Raw genomic sequence first — 20,761 nt, 5'->3', positions numbered from 1 at the left:
TGTCTGGAAAGTTCCCAGAATTTATCCTACAATATTCTTCTTCAAGGTTTTTTACCGGAATTTCCGAAGAATGGAGTGCTTCAGGAGTTGTTACTGTCGGGCACGAATTTCTCAAGTAAATTACCAAATACTATCGGTAATCTTAGGCAGTTATCCCGCTTAAATCTCGGCTACAGTAGATTTAATGGATCAATTCCGGCTTCAGTTTCAGAGCTTAACCAACTTCAATAACTAGATTTATCCGGCAATCGTTTAGCAGGCTCAGTTCCTTCGGGATTGAACAGGCTTTCAAGACTTCAATACTTCAACTTAGCGGAGAACATTTTCACTGGAACAATACCAATGGATTTGTCCACCCTACCTTCACTTCTTGAATTAGACTTCCGCCAGAATCAGTTCACTGGTCTTTCTAGTGAATATATTAATGGATACTCTTCTCGTCTAACGAACCTTGATTTGAGTTTTAATTAGCTGCAAGGTCCCTTTCCTCGGTCATTTTATGAACTGTCCAGTTTGGAATTTCTGATACTTTCTTCTACCAACTTTAGTGGCGTGGTATGTCTACATACGCTCTTTCATAAGATTAGATTTGTGTCCGTGCTATGCACCGGACATTTTTTTTTATTTGGTATGTACGGGGCTTTGCCCCGTCCCTTGACGATGTATTTTTGATTTGGTGTGAAATATTCCCTTCGTTCTTTTTTAATGGGCTGGTTTTGTTTTTAGAGAAATTTAAGGAAATTAAGAAAACTAATCATTGAAAGTGGTCCTCATGACACTTTTTTATAAAAGAAGTGAAGTGAAATAGTCCGTATGACATTTATCAGCAAAAAAAGTAAAGTGAAATGGTCCACATGACACTTGTCATCAAAAGAAATTAAGAGAAAAGTGGTCTCAGAAAATTAAAGTAACATTTGACTTTCCCAATTAGGAAACCAGCCTATTTTTTGAAACATGTATTTATAAAAACCAGCCTATTAAAAAGGAACGGAGGGAGTATGTTGGTTTTTTTTCTTTTTATTTTATATTTTTTTTATGTACGTATTAATTTGGAAAAAGAGTCCTGATATGATAGGCATTCGACTTCCAAATTGAATTTGGACTTCTATAAAATAGCAAACATTGCAAGTTAAGTTTTCCTTTTGAGTTAGTAATTTTTAAACCAATCAAAAGTTGTCACGTGTCCTCGTCAGAATGCTCGTTTCACAAAACTCAAAAAATGTTTATTTCGACCAATAGGAAATGAGGACGTCCTTAGCGTTCAAGGTGGGAGCTTTAGTTGTCTAGGCTTTTTAAGTCTTTAGATAAGGGAAAAAAAGAAATTTCGGAAATATTAAGTTAGGCTTAGTTAGCCAACATAAGAGGGCAAAGACATGGTTGAAGGTTGGTCGGGTAGCGGCGTAATCAATAGAGAGTTAATACTGGAGTTCAATAGGAAAATAATTAGTGATGGGGAAGTTGTCCTTGTTAACAATCATTCTTTGAGTCTACCAATCCTTTGCTTCAAGTGACGTGAAATGGTTGGTAGCTAGGCAGAACTTATCAAGAACAAAAGAATGAAATTTTTTATTTTAGTCAATCTTAGGCAAAAGTTAAACCTCCAAAATTTTAATTTTAAATTGCAGAAGATAGATAAATCCCAGTCCAAAGTTAGACACATACCGCAAACCATGCCACAAAACAGATACTGTTGTGTAAAGATATTGGTGGCTGATCCACTGACAAGAAGATAAACATTAACTGACCTTAACCATTAAGGATCATTTGTAATAATGACACGACACGTAAGATTATGACGTGTCAACAAACTATTCTCAATGAATGACTATAAATAGTTATCATACATTTTGTAAAATTCAATTAAGAGAAAGTAACAGAACACCTTCCCCATTTCTCTTTAGTTGTACGACATGAAGTACTATACATACAGTAATTTAACCCAAGTTAGTTAATTAGCCTTAGTCAATTAAGCAAGATCTTATTATTACATAAAACATTATCAGCACGAATAGCTCGATGCCGCCAATTGATAAACCAGTGTTCGACGATGTTTATGCCAAGCTGTCGGGGATGATACCCACAAAGCCATATAATCAACTTCACAATTTATATTTGTGTTTTCAGTTGAATTTGTGTTTTTGATTATATATGTGGATAGTAGTACTGATTCTGTTGCTTCTATTGATCAAGGTAGTAACACTATTAATGGAGGCAAGTTGTTCTACAAGTATTGCAAACTTGTACGAATGTTTTTGGGTAAGTGCGGGAAGGTGAGAACCGCGACTCCGTAAACTTTAATAATTTTTCGCTAATTATTTTTGTTATGTTACTTGCGGTTTTAATACCGGCGAAGCGAGAAATTGTTGTATCCCTAGAGGATAACATAAATTTAATTTCTCTTGCTCTAAATAATCTCCAGAGATTTTGAAACAATTCCACCAGAAGATGGAATTTCGTTTAGTATAGTATGGATAAAAAAGGCACGGTCCGCTAGCCCTTTGTTCCCAGAAGTGACCCGTTATAAAAGTGCTAGTCGTTCCTATTTGCGGTCCCTGAAGTGACCAAGTAGGAAACTTTTCCATAAAAGAGTGTATCCATTTGTACACTTGTAAATTAATATTTCGTTGACTATGAAGGTGACGAAATTGGAGATTTATTGTTATTGTATTAGTACCATATGTGTTTTGATGTTTATCCTTTGTTTTAAGTTTTGTTTGTTTTCTTTGCTTATTTTTTGTAAGTAATAGATTCCCGAAGCAATCCATGAGATGTTTCCGACTCCAGAAGCAGTCCAACATGTAATTTTTGGTTTCCTGTAAAAATCATATTAGACTCCAGAAGTGGTCTTTGGGTTCCCGAAGTAGCCCATGGTTACGTAATGATATTGTTAATGACTTATTAATGTATGTCTCTCGTCCAACTGTGACATCGGATATGGATTCCTGAAACAATCTATCCATTTTAAATAAACGATAGAGATATTTGTCTCTAAACAAGGGACCAACAAACACAAATTTTTCGAACAATTTCTGTAACCTTGTAGAGGTTTTGGGAAATGTGAAATGCCATTTCGGGTTCGAACAATATGATAAACGGCTCCGGAAGAGCGTGTATCATTTTGGTGGTATAACAGTCATCTTTATTAACGCCTTATAATATTCCGGATTCCTGAAGAATCTGTTGAGTTTTTGAGAATATTTGGCGTTACCACCTTGAAACGACAAACGAGCATTTTTATGGAGTATTTTGTTACTTCATATGTTTTTGTGCCAGAAACACATCTTAAAGAAACATAAGGCTTTCTTTTATGGGGTGTGCCATAGGAAAATTCGAATAGTCGAGTTCCATGTTGTCATTAGCCAGAAGTTTAATGACCCTTGAATTATTCATGCTCAGGCATGATCAGTATGGACACCAAAGTTCTACCAAGATGAGTAGACGATTCAAAGTGCTCATGGACATCCTTTACAGAATCTGAAGCTTCTATTAGATAAGGATGTAAATTGTGTTATTGGTCCCTGAGACAATTGGTTGTTAAATTGCATTAACATTAACATTATGGTAACCCATTACTGAATCACCAACATTAACTCCTAGAAAGGATTCAAGGTGGAAATTGCAGGATTTATTCACCCTGCAATATGGACAATTATTTCAATACTTTAATGTATTGATAGACGCATCTACTAAATGGTCTCTTGTTATATTAACACGTAATGTTAGATTTTTCCGAACTGTTTGTACAAATCTTGTGGTTGTGTATCCATTTTGGACTTTCCACTTAAGTCCATTTATCTTGGTGGTAAATTGATAGGCTTTGATGCTTTGCCTTCAGTTGGTGTTATATCGAGCATATAGTTGGCACATGTGCGCACTCGACATGATCTAGTTGAGTTCTTTATTTAAAGCATCTTTAGTTTATTGCTCGACCAACTATTTACCATCAATTATATCTTGGGAAGCAACCTTACAACTCACGTATTTGTTCGATAACGTCACCTAGCTATATATGTTGGTTTCGATTCAGAAGACATTTAAAACCATGTGCAGGTAATGTCTTATTGAAGATGAGACTGTATTCCCGCCGTTAGGGGGAGGAAGTAAGACGTTACAAGGAACGACGTGAAATGACTCATCTTTTGTCTAGACTGCAGTTGTATTTGGGACACTTATTGTGTGGTTTAATTAACACCCAAAATCTATCATGAGCAGAATTTCTTTTGAAAATCAGGCAATTATGGAACCAGAAGTTTCCAGAAATGAGATAGTAATGTTTCCGCCATGATCAGGAAAACTAAAATGCCACCAGAAGTTGGCATGACAACCCGCCACCAGAAGTTCGGCAAGAGTAGGGTTGATAACCTTTAAGGTTCTCCCACTTTAGTCAGGGGGATAAACGTCACCATAAAAGGATGGTGAAAATTATGATAACCTAAAAGGTTTTCTCTTCCTAACCAGGGGAGAAAGACTGTCACCTGAAGATGGAAAGTATTATGTCGACAAATTTAAGGGCTTTCCTTTGAAGTCATGGAGATGACATGCACCACCTAAAGGTTGCAGTAAGCAATGTCGACATTTAAATAGGTTATCCGATTAAGTTTTTATCCTGATCAAAGAAAGTTCGGCTGCCACTAGAATTGGCGTGAAACATCTCATTTGTTTTGTCACACCAAGATATTGGATGTAATTGAGGTGTTGGAGATTACTCATGATTAAAACGAATAACTGCAGTAGCTCTTGGAAACTTTTGTTTGTCATTTGCTTGAGGATGTAGACACAAGAAGTTGTCACAGCAGGTTAAATCATGCATCTCGCAATGACCAAGTCGTGTATTCAAACACGCTTGAGGCCTGAATAACTGCCTCATATATATGCCTCTCAAAAGAGAGTCCAATCACTTTTCTAATATGTAGTACTCTTGAAGAGAGACTACAGATAGTTCTCGTGGAGACTATCAAAATATGATCCGCATTCTCTAAGTTTGAAACCCCTCATTGAAAATGAGGAGATGATAATGCCCCTGAAGTGGCGCTGGTACCAGTCCGTGAAACTTTTATTAAGTGTACTAGAGAATGTGTTAGATTGTATATGATTGTCGATTATCTATTTACAATAGTGGTTATGTACCCCTCTGCAGAGGAACATCGACATCGTGATTTATAGGCATATAGTCTATTCCCCTCAAAATAAGGTAGAGGATGAAATCTCTCCAAAAAGCGCTAAAGATCGGATCCAACTCACACCGTAAAATTCATGAGGCCTGAATATTACAGGTTGATGTTTGAGATGAAGCGCAGAGAGAGTAATATAATCGCTCAAGGTGCGATTTAAGGGTTTTTCCTGCTGAACCCCCCAGGATTGATTCTGTAAAACAAACAGTATTCTCCTAATATAGATGCACTTTAGCGTGGTATTCCATGAAGGACTCATATTGCATCTTGTTAGGACTAGTGAATGTAATGAATCCATGAAGGATTTGAGTTTCCAACTCAGGCAGCCACCTGACTTTATGAACTATGTGAGGCTTGAAATCAAGTCATAATCACCAGTTAGAAATGAAGATTTTTGTGAACAATCCTTTGTGTGTTTTGAATTGTTGAAGAATGACTAAATTCCGGATAAGTTGATAGGATTATCCTTGGCCTCTTAACGAGCACCTAATAGCGCTAAAATCCACGCTTGAACTAAATTTTGAGATCTCGTTGTAATTAAAATATTTCTCGGCCAGAAGTTCGAGAGTATGTTAGCACAGACTAAAGTATCTAATGTTTGATACTGGTAATACTTATTGTGCTACTAACATTAGCACCATTACAATGTGATTCCCAAAAGTGGGAAGTGATTGATCAATCTGATACCTACGTAGAAATAATACTTTGTGGTCCAGAAGTGCCATATACAAATATAATGCATGCATTATCTTGTTGTGTTTCTAACTTTTGTTTTGCAGGTTATACTTTTTGAGGCTGAAATTGATTCTACGGTATTTATGAGTTTAAAAAAGGCCTTTCATTGTTATGCCTGAAGTTGAAGCGGAAAAATGAATTTGGTGTGCAACGATGGAGGATTTAAATGCGAGGTGTACAATGTCGATTGTTCACCCGGCGCAAAATCTGGCAGTCAATCCTCCATGAACTGAACTTAGTAAAGCAGTTTTTCTAAAGGCTGTAAAATGTCCACACCACCAACCGCTTTAAGAATTCATGCTTCAGGGGGAGTGGACTTGTAGAATCATAGGCTACACTTAAACGCGTTGTACTCTTTTTCCTTCATCAAGGTTTTGTCCCCATGGGTTTTTCTTGTCAAGGTTTTAACGAGGCAGCATATGCGTATCCAGCATTGTCATTGGGCGACGTCCGTTGTACTCTTTTCCTTTGGTCTGGTTTTGTCCCACGTGGTTTTCCAGACAAGGTTTTTAACGAGGCAACATGCTCTTCGACGTCAGCATTATTCTGAATTTTGGTGGTCAGGTTTTGTCCCAAGCGGTTTTCCTGGCACAAGCGTTCAGGTTTTGTCCCCAAGTGGTTTTCCTGACGCAGGCGTTCAGGTTTTGTCCCAAGTGGTTTTTCTAACGCAATTTTTGATGATGGAAGTATTTCTCGGCGCTAAGGTTTTATCCCAAGTGGTTTTCCTGATGCCGGTGTTCAGGTTTTGTCCTAAATGGTTTTCCTGACGCAACTTTGACAGAGGAAGCACTTCATGACGGTGACCAACCTCACTCTAAGTTCAGGTTTTTCCTAAATGGTTTTCCTGACGCGATTTCGACGACGGGAGAAAATGTGCAACTAGCATCATCACTTTGAAGCTACCGATGTCGTACTCTTTGAATGAATTTTGTCCCACTGGATTTTACCGACAAGATTTTTAATGAGACAACGTTCTAGAAGGCGGATCATCCAAGGGAGACTGTTGTGTAAAGATATTGGTGGCTGATCCACTGACAAGAAGATAAACATTAACTGACCTTAACCATTAAGGATCATTTGTAATAATGACACATAAGATTATGACGTGTCAACAAACTATTCTCAATGAATGACTATAAATAGTCATCATAAATTTTGTAAAATTCAATTAAGAGAAAGTAACAGAACACCCTCCCCATTTCTCTTTAGTTGTACGACATGAAGTACTATACATACAGTACTTTAACCCAAGTTAGTTAATCAGCCTTAGTCAATTAAGCAAGATCTTATTATTACATAAAAGATACGACTAAACCAAAAGATTAAATAATAACATCAGCAAATTCAATACTGTAAGACCCTGCATTAAATAATACTATCACATAGACACATACATCTCCATGGTTCACTCCATAGATTGTAGTTATACCCCAACATATTCAATGGGCTGAATGTTAAACCACTTACTTTTGCATGACATGAAAATCTCAAGACTATGAATCTATATCACCAGGGACGGAGCCAGGATTTTGTGCAGAGGGCGAAGATAATTTTTCGGTTTACACTAATTATGATGGAAATAAACTAAACCACTGTATCAAATAGCAGGTACGTTAAAAGCTTAGGCTAATATGGACAGGCTGCAATATATGTTCGTCTAACCTCGCTGAAATGCTATATGCTGTATGCATCGTATTCCCACACTTGGGGACGCAACCCCGGATCATGTTGCAAATCACTAATTTTTTTCTCGAATAATTTGATGCTTGGCTATTAGCATAAAAATAAAAATTGAAACACACAACAAATACAAGCATTAAAATGCTTACCTTTCTAGGTGAAAAGTATTAATTTTCATCTTTATTCCCGTCCATATCATATGTACATGTCTTTGTGCGTACCTACAGTAAACTGGATTAGTTCTTGTGTACTGTTAAACAGAGAGTACCAAAACAAAGGGGAAATTAACAAATTACAAAGCCATAAACAAATCAATCAATTACTATAAATAAACAAACAAACGCTAGCTTTTAAATTTTGAAAGAAAGCAATCCAGTTCAATTATGAAAATTAACAAAAAGGAGTAAAATTAATACCTTCAAGACGGTCACTTTCTTCTTGATCTAGTTCACTTTCATTAATTCTTCTCTGTAACTAACATATATACCCACGTCTCTTAAAGCAAATAAACTAAAAAGAAACGCATGTGATATAAACCATAACTTGAATACATGAATGTTTAGGTTTACAGAACCCGTGATAACAGAACTAATCCTCACTCCCCACGTAATCCCTATATTTTGACAAATGGGTAAAATATCTCTCAGTCAACTTGAATATATTTACAATTAATTTTATGGGCTGGTATTGGATATTTTTCCAAAAACAATGGAAATTAATTACAACTTATGGAGATTTTCGAAATCTACCGCCTCCCCTACAATACACACAGCTCCGTCCCTGAATATCACTACCTTTTATTGATTTAGTGTATCGCCCGCACATGAAAGAATGAAAGCAAGTTAGGAACAGTCTTGACAACTCCAAAAAATTATAAAGCACTGCTACAATTTTACAGCATCGTATGTCTGTAAGCAGGTACGAATCCAGGAAGGATAATTTTCCTTTTAAGGCCCGGGCTAGAAGTCTTGGTCGAGTAGTAATCTTTTTATTTTTTGGCTTGTGGACTGAAAAAATTATCCGGACTATAACCCCCTTTTAGCCTAGCTGTAGGTCCGTCCCTGTCTGTAAGACAATTCAAATGGATCATGCAAACGGTTTAAATACTAATTAAACCGTTAGCTTAAACCATAACGGAATTTACATCCTAACAGATATCAAACCATCCTTGGAGGGAAAAACCCCTAAATTTCATGACCATTACACTCAATGACAGAACATATTATTTAGTCAAGCTACATTCTCCATAAAATAAAATTTGTATGGAGTTTCGGTTGCATGGAGCCAAGTATCCGTACGTCCCCGCAATCAATGTTGATACATAGTCCATTTCTTTTGTTTATAAAACATTTGGAGTTCCGAAATCTTCTACTTTAATTTGATAATCTGGATTAAGCAAGATATATCTTGACTTGATATCCTTGAGAGTAATCGGACACCTGAAAAGTATGAGCAGCAGGTTTGCGAATTAAGATGTGAGCAAATTCTCCTCTTTTGCAAATCCTGCCTGCATTGTAAAAAACAGAACCTAAAATTGAAGAAAAAAAACATAGTATGATCACTTCATGAACATCACCTAACAGTATAAGCTACTAACCATTAATAACAACAGAAAAAGGTATCAAACTAAGATTTAACCTATTGCACTTGTCAACCACCCATTATTTTCTTTCCAATCATTGGATTATCACAACAACCCAAGTTGCAAAACCATATAATCCAGACCCCAGTGAAGGCAAGCTCGTAAACGATTCGTGTCCTGGTGTATCAATAGGAGAAGGCATGTTTAGCTATATATTGAACAAACACTGATCAGTCTATACCTATAAAACATTGGCAAAAACCAAACAGTAGAACAATTTTAACTAATACGACAGTCATTGTGATAGATTCTATCTTGGGTATGCATTCAGTCGACCCAGTTGAATGACCCAATTCTCTACCATCCTGACCCCTTAACTCTTGCTTCAAGCTACTAAGAATGCGTAAATAGCAAAACCATTAGTACACCTTAATTGGTAGAGTAAACACATATTATAAAATTTGGAAGTTTATAAATACAACGATATTAAAGTTTAGGATTTATCGGATCAAATTCTAAAAGTTGGTTTTCCATCGTCTTGTCTTTCTTTCTTAATCATTAAATTTGAGAATTTTTATTTCTTACAGAGCTTGTACAAGCCTGCCATTATTCTTAATGGCAATCCCGCCGATCTATATCAAGGACTGCAGCAAAGGACTGAAGCTAGGAAGGCCAATCAACTAGGGTTCTGGAGAAAAGAAAGAAGAATCAAACAACTGATTAAGGTGTATGAAACAACACAAATATGTTCAGTCCCTGTGTATAACGGCATGCTTTAAAAAGATGTGCTACGCTAATGCAACACACGTACTATGATAGACAGATAGCGTAAACTATAGTTTTAGCTTCATATACAATTTGACTCCTAGCTTTGAGTTGATTGCCTCTTTAGTTTTAAAACAAAATTAAAACAAAAGGGTTAGGATGCAAAAATATAGAATAGGATAACATGAAGAAAACATAAGGGTCAAGGTTTACTTATTGAGAACTGGTTCCTGCCAAAATCTTAGCTACGGAAAAGTCTGGATGCATGCTCGTTTCTTATATAAAAGACTGCATAAAAAACACCGTCAACTCGGAATAGGAAATCCAATCAACTTTAGCACCTCAAATAAACAATTGTCACGTCAAAAGGAATTCCAAATTCTCACGTTATGAATTCTAAATTGAATTTGGTTTCCTTTTATTTTTGGTTTTCCGAATTTTAAACCAATCATAAGTTGCCAAGTGTCTCACTAAAATTCTCGTTTCACAAAACTCAAAAAAGTCCTATTTCGGCGGATAGGAAGGGAGTATTTCCTCACCATTCAACGTGGGAGCTTTATTTATCTAGGCCTTTAAGTCTTTAGATGAATAATCTTGCGTATCTAGATCTCTCGGGTATCGGATTATCGATATATGTTACCACTGGTAATATAGCATTATTTCCACAAGTCAAGTCATTGAGATTCGGTTCGTGTAACCTTATACAAATTCCAAGAATACTTCTGAAATATCCGGAACTGTCGATCCTAGACCTTTCAAACAATCAAATCCATGGGAAAATACCCAAATGGATTTGGAAGATCGGCAATGGGAGTCTCAGTACCTTAAATCTTTCTCTCAACTTTTTCGAGGATCCCGATCAACCCTGGCCTATGAACAGTTTTAAATCCTTAAATGATCTCGATCTCCATTCCAACAAGCTTCAAGGAAATAACCTGCTCTTACCATCTAAACATAACAGTTATTTGGATTACTCATTCAACTATCTCTCTTCCTTGATCCCAAATATTTCTGCATACTTCTCGGATATGAATATGTTCTTCTCTCTTTCGAATAATCAAATAAATGGAGAACTCCCAGCGTCCATATGCAAAGCGGATTGCCTTGAGTTTCTTGATCTGTCAAACAACAAATTGAGTGGACTAATACCCCATGTCTTGGGAATAGTACAAACCTCAAAGTGTTAAATTTAAGAGGAAACAACTTCCATGGATTTATACCCGATGCATTTCCAGAAGCTTGTGATCTGGAGACACTTGATCTCAGTGCAAACAGATTATCAGGGCAGCTACCAAGATCTCTTGCCAATTGTAAAGCGCTAAAGTTCTTAGACGTTGGAATCAATCGACTAAGTGGTACTTTCCCTTCCTGGTTAGGGAATATGTCACAGTTGCGTGTTCTCATGTTGCGGTCTAACAGATTTTATTGTCCATTTGGAAATAAAGGAACGGCGTGTAACTTACCACTGTTACAGATTATCGACATCTCTTCTAATAAGTTTTCTGGTATTCTATCTGAAGAATGTTTTTCAACATGGAAGGCCATGATGGTTTACGGAGAAGAATCTGAATATTACTATCAGGGTCAGATATTGAGCTTCTCTGACAAAATTTACCCAGACACAATGGCCGTTATAAACAAAGGATTGGACATGGAATTGGAGAAGATTTTAACAGCTTATACAATCATTAACTTCTCAGATAATGAATTTGGAGGAGAGATACCCAAAATAATTGGAAATCTTTGGTTACTCCGTGGCCTCAACTTCTCAAGAAATGCATTTACAGGTCCAATCCCATCGACTATCGGGAACATCACGCAACTTGAGTCATTAGACGTCTCTCAGAACAAGTTATCCGGAGATATCCCATCCAAATTGGCACAGTTGTCATCGCTTGCTGTCTTGAATCTCTCCTTCAACAAACTTGAGGGAAAGATCCCATCAGGCCCTCAGTTCCTAACTTTCCAAGAAAACTCGTTCGAAGGAAATGTTGGATTATGTGGGCCTCCCATGTCTAAACTCTGTGGCAATATCACAAGATAAGTTCGATTTTCCTCGAGAGGGTTTAGATTCTGAGGATGTAGTTGACTGGGTACTATTTCTTGGATATGGGTCAGGTCCGTGATGGAGGTCTTTTAGATAACTCTCACCAAACTTAGTTGGTGGACCAAAGATTGGGATAAACCCTATTTTAATCGGTTATGAGTTAGGATTAGGTTTAATAGTTTTATCATAACTCTTAATTGGTTTACTTGATCCTAAATTCTAGGAACTTTGTGGACAAGTTATGAAACCTTAGTCTTGTAGGCTAAGTAATGTACCCATATAAATAGCCTAGTAGAGAACCTAGAAAATTACACCAAAAATTCTTCTTTCTCACTTAGGGTTTATATGTTTTCTCCCAAACGATAATATATAAATCTCTTATTTTTCCCGAGGATTCAACCTCGTTAAATTCTTGTCTCTTTTCTTTTCTACTTTGTGTTCTTTGCAATATTTGGAGTACCATTGTGTAGCTGTGCAAATCGCTTCCGCAGGGTTTTAGCGCAACAATTGGCATCAAGAGCTCGGGTTAGGTTCTTGGAATTTTCGGTATTCATAATATTACAGCGGGAGTATTTTTTCTGAAGTTTTTTGAGGTAATTCTGATCTCAAAGTTTAGTTTTTATCTATATTTGGTTCTTTGTGAACAATGGTTGACGGGAAAGATCCAATTGATCCGAAAGATCCTTTAGGAGAACATTCGGAGTCCACAAGTAAAGATAAAGAAACAAAAGAATAAATACTGCATTCTCATAGATCAAAACTGAAGGTTGAAAAGTTCACCGGAACCAATAACTTTGGTTTATCTTGACCTAGAAGAAGCTCTAGAAGGTCGGCCAACGGAGATGCCTGACAAGCAGTGGAACAAGATGAATAAATTATGTCTGGATTCGATTCGTGGGTGTTTAGCAACGTCAGTAAGAGTTAATTATCAACACGAGACTTCAGCTAAGGATCTCTGGGAAAAGCTAGAGAAGGAGTACCTTGTGAAGAACGTGGCTAATAGGATACATCTTAAGAGAAATTTGTATCGCTATAACATGAAGAAAGGTGAAACTCTAACAGAGCACCTGGATTCATATAATAAATTTCTTGCTGAGTTAGTTAACTATGATGAGAAGATCAACGACGAGGAACAAGATTTGTGTCTGATAAACTCTCTTCCTGAAAGGTATGACCCGTTATTAAGGCTTTAATGCATGGAAAGGATAAGATGACATACGCTAAGGTCACTACAACATTGTGTAGTGAGGAGTTCAGGAAGATGGACCGTGAAGACCTGTCAAGTGAAGCTAACAGTGACTTGCTTCTTGCAAGAGGTCGTTCAACAGACAGGAGAAAGAAGAATGGTGATCGTGGTAAAGTGAAAGGGCGTTCAAAGTCAAGAGCGCGTCTGCAGAAGGATGAATGTGCATGGTGTCATGACTTTGGCCATTGGGCTAAGGATTGTACCAAGCGTAAAGATAGAGAAGGAGATAAAAACAAGACCGAGGTGAACATTGCTAAGGAAAGTGATGATTCAGATGTAGCTTCGGATTTTTCACTGACTGTGACACCATCAACTTGTATCGTAACTGACGGTACATGGGTACTAGATTCTGGTGCTACTTATCACATATGTCCTCATCGGGACTGGTTCTCAAGCTTCGAGAAGTTTGTTGGAGAAGTACGTATGGGGAATAATCATACTTGCAGGGTGATCGGGATTGGTAGTGTTCGAATCAAGATGCATGATGGTATGGTTCGGGAACTGAAGGAAGTAAGGTTCGTACCTGCTGTGAAGAAGAATCTGATTTCACTCGGAACTTTGGAAGCTAAGGGCTAAAAGTTAGTCGCTGAAAATGGCATTCTAAAGATAATCTCTGGATCGTTGGTAATCATGAAGGGCACAAGGCATCATAAATTGTACTACTTAACTGGGAGTACAATAACAAGAGATGTGTCAATTTCTGAACACATCGAGACTGCAGCGATGGAGACCACGAAGTTATGGCATATGTGACTTGCACATCCAGGTGAGAAGTCGTTACACTCTTTAATTCGTCAAGATTTATTGAAAGGTGCTATTGCCTGCAAATTAGAGTTTTGTGAACATTGTGTGAAAGGCAAGAAAACAAGAACAAGTTTTTACACAGCAATCCACAACACTAGTGGAGTTCTTGATTATGTTCACTCAGATGTTTGGGGTCCCTCCAAGAATGCATCATTGGGAGGGAAACATTGGTTCGTGTCTTTCATTGATGACTATTCTAGGCGTGTATGGGTGTACACCATGAGGCATAATGATGAAGTCCTAGAAGTCTTTGTAAGGTGGAAAGAGGCAACTGAGACTCAAACTGGCAGAAAGATCAAGGTACTACGTTCGGAAAATGGTGGATAGTACAAAAGTGATCCATTCTTGCAAGTATGTCAGAATGAGGGAATATAGAGGCACTTCAAAGTTAAGAAGACACCGCAACAAAATGGGGTGGCTGAATGCATGAATCATACTTTGCTGGAGAAGGTACGATGTATGTTATCTAATGCTGGATTAGGTAAAGTGTTTTGGGCTGAGGCAGTTACATATGCGTGCTTCCTCATTAATAGGTTTCCATCAGCTGCATTAGAAGGTAAAAATCCGATGGAGAGGTGGTATGGTAAACCAGCTTATGACTATGACCCAATTCATATCTTTGGTTGCCCTGCTTGGTATCATGTTAGTGAAAACAAGCTTGATAGCCATGCTGTTAAAGGGATCTTTATGGGTGTGAAGAAAGGAATGAAAGGGTTCAAAACTTGGAATCCAGTAGAGAAGAAGTTAGTCATGAGTAGAGATGTTACATTTGATGAAGCATCTATGGTAAAGTCTTGGGGTTTTCAGCAGGTGGAGAACAGAAGCACCAATACTAGTGAGCCTTTGCAGCAGGTGGAGATTGATGCAACTCCACTAATTCCAGCTAAGTATGTATCTGTGACGACTACTTCCGAAGGCGTGACGTCTACAAGGGAGGTAACTACTGAAGTTCCAAATGATAGTGATGATGTTTATGATGAGGAACATGAAACTGTGGAAGATACAGAAGCTACGGTCACTGAGACCATAACAACCAACAAACCGAGAAGATCAATCAGGAAACCTGGTTGGATGAATGATTTTATAGCTTATGCATTACCAGTTGTTGAAGAAGGTATTCCTGATACCTATTTTGAAGCTATACACAATGTAGAGCATCAAGAATGTGAAGCTTCTATACAGGATGAGATGGAGTCTCTTTACAAGAATGGCACATGGATTCTTACGAAGCTTCCGAACGGTAAGAAGGCCATTGGGTGCAAATGGGTATATGCTAAGAAAGAAGGATCTTAGATGAATCAAGTACGCTACAAGGCAAGGTTAGTTGCAAAAGGTTATGCCCAAAAGGAAGGGATTGAATACAATGAGGTGTTCTCTCCAGTTGTGAAACACTCATCAATCCGAATTTTGTTGGCCTTGGTAGCACAATATGATTTAGACCTAGTTCAGCTAGATGTGAAGACGGCGTTCTTACATGGTGATCTAGAAGAAGAGATTTATATGACTCAGCCGAGTGGGTTAAAAGTTGCTGGAAGAGAAGATTGTGTATGCAAGCTGAAGAAATCGTTGTATGGGCTGAAACAGTCTCAAAGACAGTGGTATAAGCGATTTGATCAGTTTATGATTGGCCAGACATACACAAGAAGTCACTATGACCATTGTGTATTCTTCAAGAATCTACGTGATGGGTCTTTCATATATTTGCTCTTGTATGTCGATGATATGCTGATAGCATTGAATAACAAGAAAGATATTGATAATTTGAAGCAAAAATTGTCAACTGAGTTCGAGATGAAAGATCTGGGAGAAGCTAAGAAGATTCTTGGCATGGAGATTCAACGTGACAGAGAGAAGGGTAAAGTTTGTTTGTCTCAAAAGGCATACTTGAAGAAAGTGTTACAAAAATTCGGTATATGCGAAGGAACTAAATCTGTAAGTACTCCCCTTGGTCCTCATTTTAAGTTGAGTTATGATATGTCTCCCACTACTGAAGAAGAGCGTGAGTATATGTCCCAAGTCCCATATGCTAGTGTTGTTGGTAGCTTGATGTATGCGATGGTATGTACAAGGCCGAATATTTCACATGCAGTAAGTATGATCAGCCGATATATGCATAATCCTGGTAAATGACATTGGCAAGAGGTGAAATGGATTTTAAGGCATCTTTATGGTACCTTTGATGTTGGCTTGGAGTTTGTGAAGGAAGATGGGAACAATCAGCTGTGTGTTGGTTATGTGGATTCTGACTATGCTGGTGATTTGGACAAGAGGCGTTCAACTACAGGGTATGTATTTACCTTGGCTGGAGCACCGGTTAGTTGGAGATCGATTTTGCAGTCTACTATGGATCTCTCAACTACTGAAGCGGAGTATATGGCAGCGACTGAAGCATTTAAGGAGGCTATATGGTTACATGGTTTGCTAGATGACTTGGGTGTTGTGCAGAAACAACTGCATGTGCATTGTGATAGTCTTAGTGCAATTTACTTGGCTAAGAATCAAGTGTATCATGCCAGAACCAAACATATAGATGTTCGATTTCACTTTGTTAGAGAAATTCTGGAAGAAGAAGACATTCTACTTGTGAAGATCGATACCAAAGACAATCCAGCTGATATGTTAACGAAAGTAGTATCTGGGGTCAAGTTTCGTCATTGCTCGAAATTGATCCACATTCTTCCTGTTTGGTGAGACCCTTGGGGGTAGAGGTTCTTAGGAACCTGGTGGAGGCCTTCTAGTAAGGCCATTGAGTGAACTACGGTCGGTTTGATTACTTGTAGAGGATACTTAGGCAGCCTATGGCGCAATCGACGTTGGAAGACGAAGGTGATTTTGTTATTGATCGTCTCATGCATGAATGCATGATCCGAGGTGGAGAATTGTTGGTATGGGTAAGGTCGGTGATGGAGGTTTTTTAGATAACTCTCACCAAACTTAGTCGGTGGACCAAAGATTGGGATAAACTCAATTTTAGTCGGTTATGAGTTAGGATTAGAATTAAGAGTTTTATGATAACTCTTAATTGGTTTACTTGATCCTAAATTCTAGGAACTTTGTGGACAAGTTATGAAACCCTACTCTTGTAGGCTAAGTAATGTACCTATATAAATAGCCTAGTAGAGAACCTAGAAAATTACACCAAAAATTCTTCTTTCTCACTTAGGGTCAAACGATAATATATAAATTTCTTATTTTTCCCGAGGATTCAACCTCGTTAAATTCTCGTCTCTTTCCTTTTCTACTTTATGTTCTTTCCAATATTTGGAGTACCATTGTGTAGTTGTGCAAATCGCTTCCGCGGAGTTTTAGCGCAACACTATTGACAGTGTCTTTTTTGGGATTTGTGGTTGGTGCAAGCATGGTAATTGGACCTCAATATTTTTGGAAGAAAGGGAGAGAGTAGGCTAATGACCGCATCAACAGAATTCTTTGCATTAGTTGAGCTGATGTAATGTAATGCAACAAAATCTTGTAGGCTCTTCGGTGAAATGTTTCACATTTATAAATAAAGGTGTTGGAGTTGGCCTCAGTGCATTCAAATTGATTTACATAAAATGAGAAAAATATGACATTGTTTGTACTCCAAAATTCAAAATCGCCGAGAAACCATTTGAGCTGGTTTTGATTAATTATGAAGGGAGACATCAAATAGGGAAAATTGCGGTTATTACCATTTGAGCGTTTGATCTTAAGAATATTGATTCGACGGGAAATATTTTGAGTCACAGCGAAAAATTTTGGGTCATAAGTAAAATTTTGGGCTATGGTAATTAGAGATTGTTGCTTGACGTTTATTGAGAAACAGTGCAAACTCATGGACTGAGCTTGTAGCTTGATGAATTTTTAAATATGCAACTCAATGACTAAAGTGATAATGATAAGTTGATAACACCACATAGAGGTGGGATATAACATTTCAATTATCATTCAACTTGAGCTATATACAAATAGGTCTTATGTACTTAAAAAGTTGAAATTTTAAAATTTTCAGAAGGGACAAAAAAAGTAGTAATATCGTTTCTACTTGAAAACTAATTTTGCTGTGTCTGCAAATCTTTCTCGGGAGTAAGGTACTTATCGTGTTGCCTAATAAAGAAAAGATAAGATATTATTTTCCGCCTTCTTCGCCACACCCTTCATTGAAGCTAGTCGTACCATGATCCGTGAGATTAATAAAAAGAAAAGAAAAAGCTTCTCAAGTCAGTCGTTTGCGGGTCATCTTAGGAGAAATCAGTCTTTAACTGCACAAAATCATCAAACTTAATCAACATAAACTTTTTCCCGTCTGTACTTACTTCTAGAATAACTTTAATTCAACTTTTCATCTACTTATTAATGGTATCCTCGTGGCTTCACTTGTTACATCTTAAATGAAAAGGACGACCATTTGTTATCCATAAGAGCAATGGTTGTGCAGCTCAACTTGTGCTAACTGTTGGGCGTTACCTATCTCTTTAAAAACTCGAGACCCTGAAATACCAATTTTTCATAATCATATCCAATGAAGTCACTCCGTTGTGCATTTCTTTCCCTTGTCTTTTTTATTTTGAGTCTTTCCATCTCAGACAACAATATCTGTGCTCAAGGGAAATGCCTTAATGATCAGAGAGCTCTGCTAGTCCAGCTGAATCATAGTCTTTACGCTGAGGAAGAAGAAGTGGGCATAACATTTATATCAAAGCGTCGATCTTGGAATTTAAGCACGGATTGCTGTTTTTCTTGGGAGGGTATTACTTGTGATAGAGTTGGTCATGTTATCAGTCTAGACCTTAGTAGTGAAAATCTTTTAGATGGGCTAAGTAGTTGGAGCAGTCTATTTAATCTAAAGTACCTCGTGAGATTGAATTTGGCTTACAACTCCTTCGACCATGATACATCATTTCTATCAAAGTTGCACCAACTATCTAACCTGAATTACCTCAATCTATCAAACTCAGGCTTCTCCAAGCAACTTCCGGTTGTCATATCACGTATGACAAGGTTGGCTACTCTCGATCTTTCTTATTCTATGTCGGAACTTAATAATCTAGATCTCAAAATTCTTACTCGCAATTTAACAAGCTTAAGAGAACTTGTGTTGGATGGTACAGATATGTCTGTTGCAAGTATTGAGTTTGTTATCATGTTCTCTTTCGGGGTCTCTTGATTCATCTCTTTTACGGCTTCGAACTTTTAAGAAATAGTGGTTTGTTTGGAAAATTCCCTGAAAACATTATCCAATTACAAACGCTTCAAAATTTAGATTTAGCATTCAATGAGCATCTTCAAGGTTCTTTACCAGAATTTCCTAAAGACGGACAGCTTCATGAGTTGGTGTCATCGTATACTAATTTCACTGGCAGACTACCATATTCTATTGGTAATCTTAGATTTTTATCCGGCTTAGAGCTTCGCAACTGTCAATTTAATGGACCAATTCCCACTTCATTTTCAAAGCTCAACCAACTCCAATATTTAGACCTTTCAAATAACAGCTTCACTGGTTTAATCACATCAATAGGTTCGCCTGAGAATCTCACAACATTATGCCTTTCTCAAAATCGTTTAACAGGTTCACTTCCTTCTCAATGGAACAAGCTTCTGAATTTAGTCGACTTGGACTTGACGAACAACTTTCTCAATGGAACAATACCGATGGCTTTGTTTACCATACCTTCGTTAAAATATTTGCATCTTTCTATGAATCAGTTTACTGGTCAACTTGGTGAATTCTCTAATGGATCTTCTTCTTTGTTGCAGTTGCTTGATTTGAGCAACAATCAATTACAAGGTCGTATTCCACTGTCAATTTTTCAGATTCCAAATTAAAAACTCTTTCGCTTTCTTCAAACAACTTCAGTGGCACAATCCATTCAGAGTCCGCAAGATATCTCGAGACACTTGACCAATCTCAGTTGACAGACCTAGACCTTTCAAACAATCAAATTCATGGAAGAATACCCAACTGGATTTGGAAACTAGGTAACTTACAAATTGAAAGTTTAGATCTTTCTCACAACATCTTGGAGGATCCTGATCGACCCTTTCCTGTCAATAGTTTTGAATATTTAAGGTATATTGGTCTTCACTCCAACAAGCTTCAAGGGAAGGACCTAATCTTACCACTATCTGCTGTCTTTTTGGATTACTCATTTAACAACTTCACCTCTATGATTCTAAATATTTCTTCTCATATTTCAACGTCCGATTTCTTTTCTATTTCACACAATCAAATTAAAGGAGAAATTGTTGGGATTATATGTTTTAAAAACATTATTAATTTCCAATAAATTAGTGTCTCATTTAAATGGTTTTATTGTGACATTTATTCTTCCTTTAAGGAATAAATTAATTCCGTTTTTAATGTCAAAAACCGTTTTTTGTTGAATTGGTTAATGATGCTAATTACCAACTTATTAATGCATTTTATTTAATCTTATTTAATTCTTTGATTATTATAAATCAGATTTTGATGAAAAGAATTGAGAGAGTAGTTGAAACATTTTTAGTGAGAGAGTTTTTCTTTTATGTTTTGGTGTTAAAAAGAACTTGGAGAGTTGTTGAAGTCCTTTTTGTTGTGAGAGAGTTTTTCTTTTATGACTTGGGTTTACAAAAGAAAAGATTTTTAGAGAAAGAAAAATAAGTGTGTGAACATCTCTTATTTTTCTAAATGAGTTTCTGAGCAAGAATGAAGCGTAGAAGTTTCACATCCTCTCACCGTGCAAGAGCGATTGTGTAAGAGATTAATCTCG

At 37.2% G+C, this 20,761-nt stretch overlaps 2 protein-coding genes across 2 annotated transcripts; both read left to right on the top strand.

Moving 5' to 3' along the window:
- The first annotated feature begins 1,373 nt into the window (after positions 1–1,373).
- LOC113280543 (receptor-like protein 34) lies at positions 1,374–11,977 on the top strand. Its single transcript, XM_026529154.1, has 5 exons — positions 1,374–1,383; positions 2,125–2,270; positions 5,951–5,983; positions 9,756–9,895; positions 11,101–11,977. Exons 1-5 carry the CDS (start codon positions 1,374–1,376, stop codon positions 11,975–11,977), a joined length of 1,206 nt encoding a protein of 401 aa, XP_026384939.1.
- Positions 11,978–18,531: 6,554 nt separating this feature from the next.
- LOC113280542 (receptor-like protein 53) lies at positions 18,532–19,943 on the top strand. The gene is made up of 2 exons (XM_026529152.1): positions 18,532–19,167; positions 19,467–19,943. The coding sequence occupies exons 1-2, from the start codon at positions 18,532–18,534 to the stop codon at positions 19,836–19,838; spliced, it is 1,008 nt and encodes a 335-aa protein (XP_026384937.1). The 3' UTR covers positions 19,839–19,943.
- The last annotated feature ends 818 nt before the right edge of the window (positions 19,944–20,761 follow it).

The sequence above is a fragment of the Papaver somniferum genome, chromosome 5, assembly GCF_003573695.1.
Source record: "Papaver somniferum cultivar HN1 chromosome 5, ASM357369v1, whole genome shotgun sequence".
NCBI classification, from domain to species: Eukaryota; Viridiplantae; Streptophyta; class Magnoliopsida; order Ranunculales; family Papaveraceae; genus Papaver; species Papaver somniferum.
Note: the sequence above shows the minus strand (reverse complement) of the source record. Positions and strands in the feature narration are given on the sequence as shown.

Bases quoted from the DNA above. Each gene is read 5' to 3' on its own strand.
- LOC113280543 (XM_026529154.1), top strand. The intron at 5,984-9,755 runs GTATTTATGAGT...TATTTCTTACAG, and splicing joins AGGCTGAAATTGATTCTACG to AGCTTGTACAAGCCTGCCAT. The intron at 9,896-11,100 runs GTATGAAACAAC...TCTTGGGAATAG, and splicing joins ATCAAACAACTGATTAAGGT to TACAAACCTCAAAGTGTTAA.
- LOC113280542 (XM_026529152.1), top strand. From the start codon at position 18,532: ATGAAGTCACTCCGTTGTGCATTTCTTTCCCTTGTCTTTTTTATTTTG. The intron at 19,168-19,466 runs GTCTCTTGATTC...TCATTTTCAAAG, and splicing joins TTATCATGTTCTCTTTCGGG to CTCAACCAACTCCAATATTT.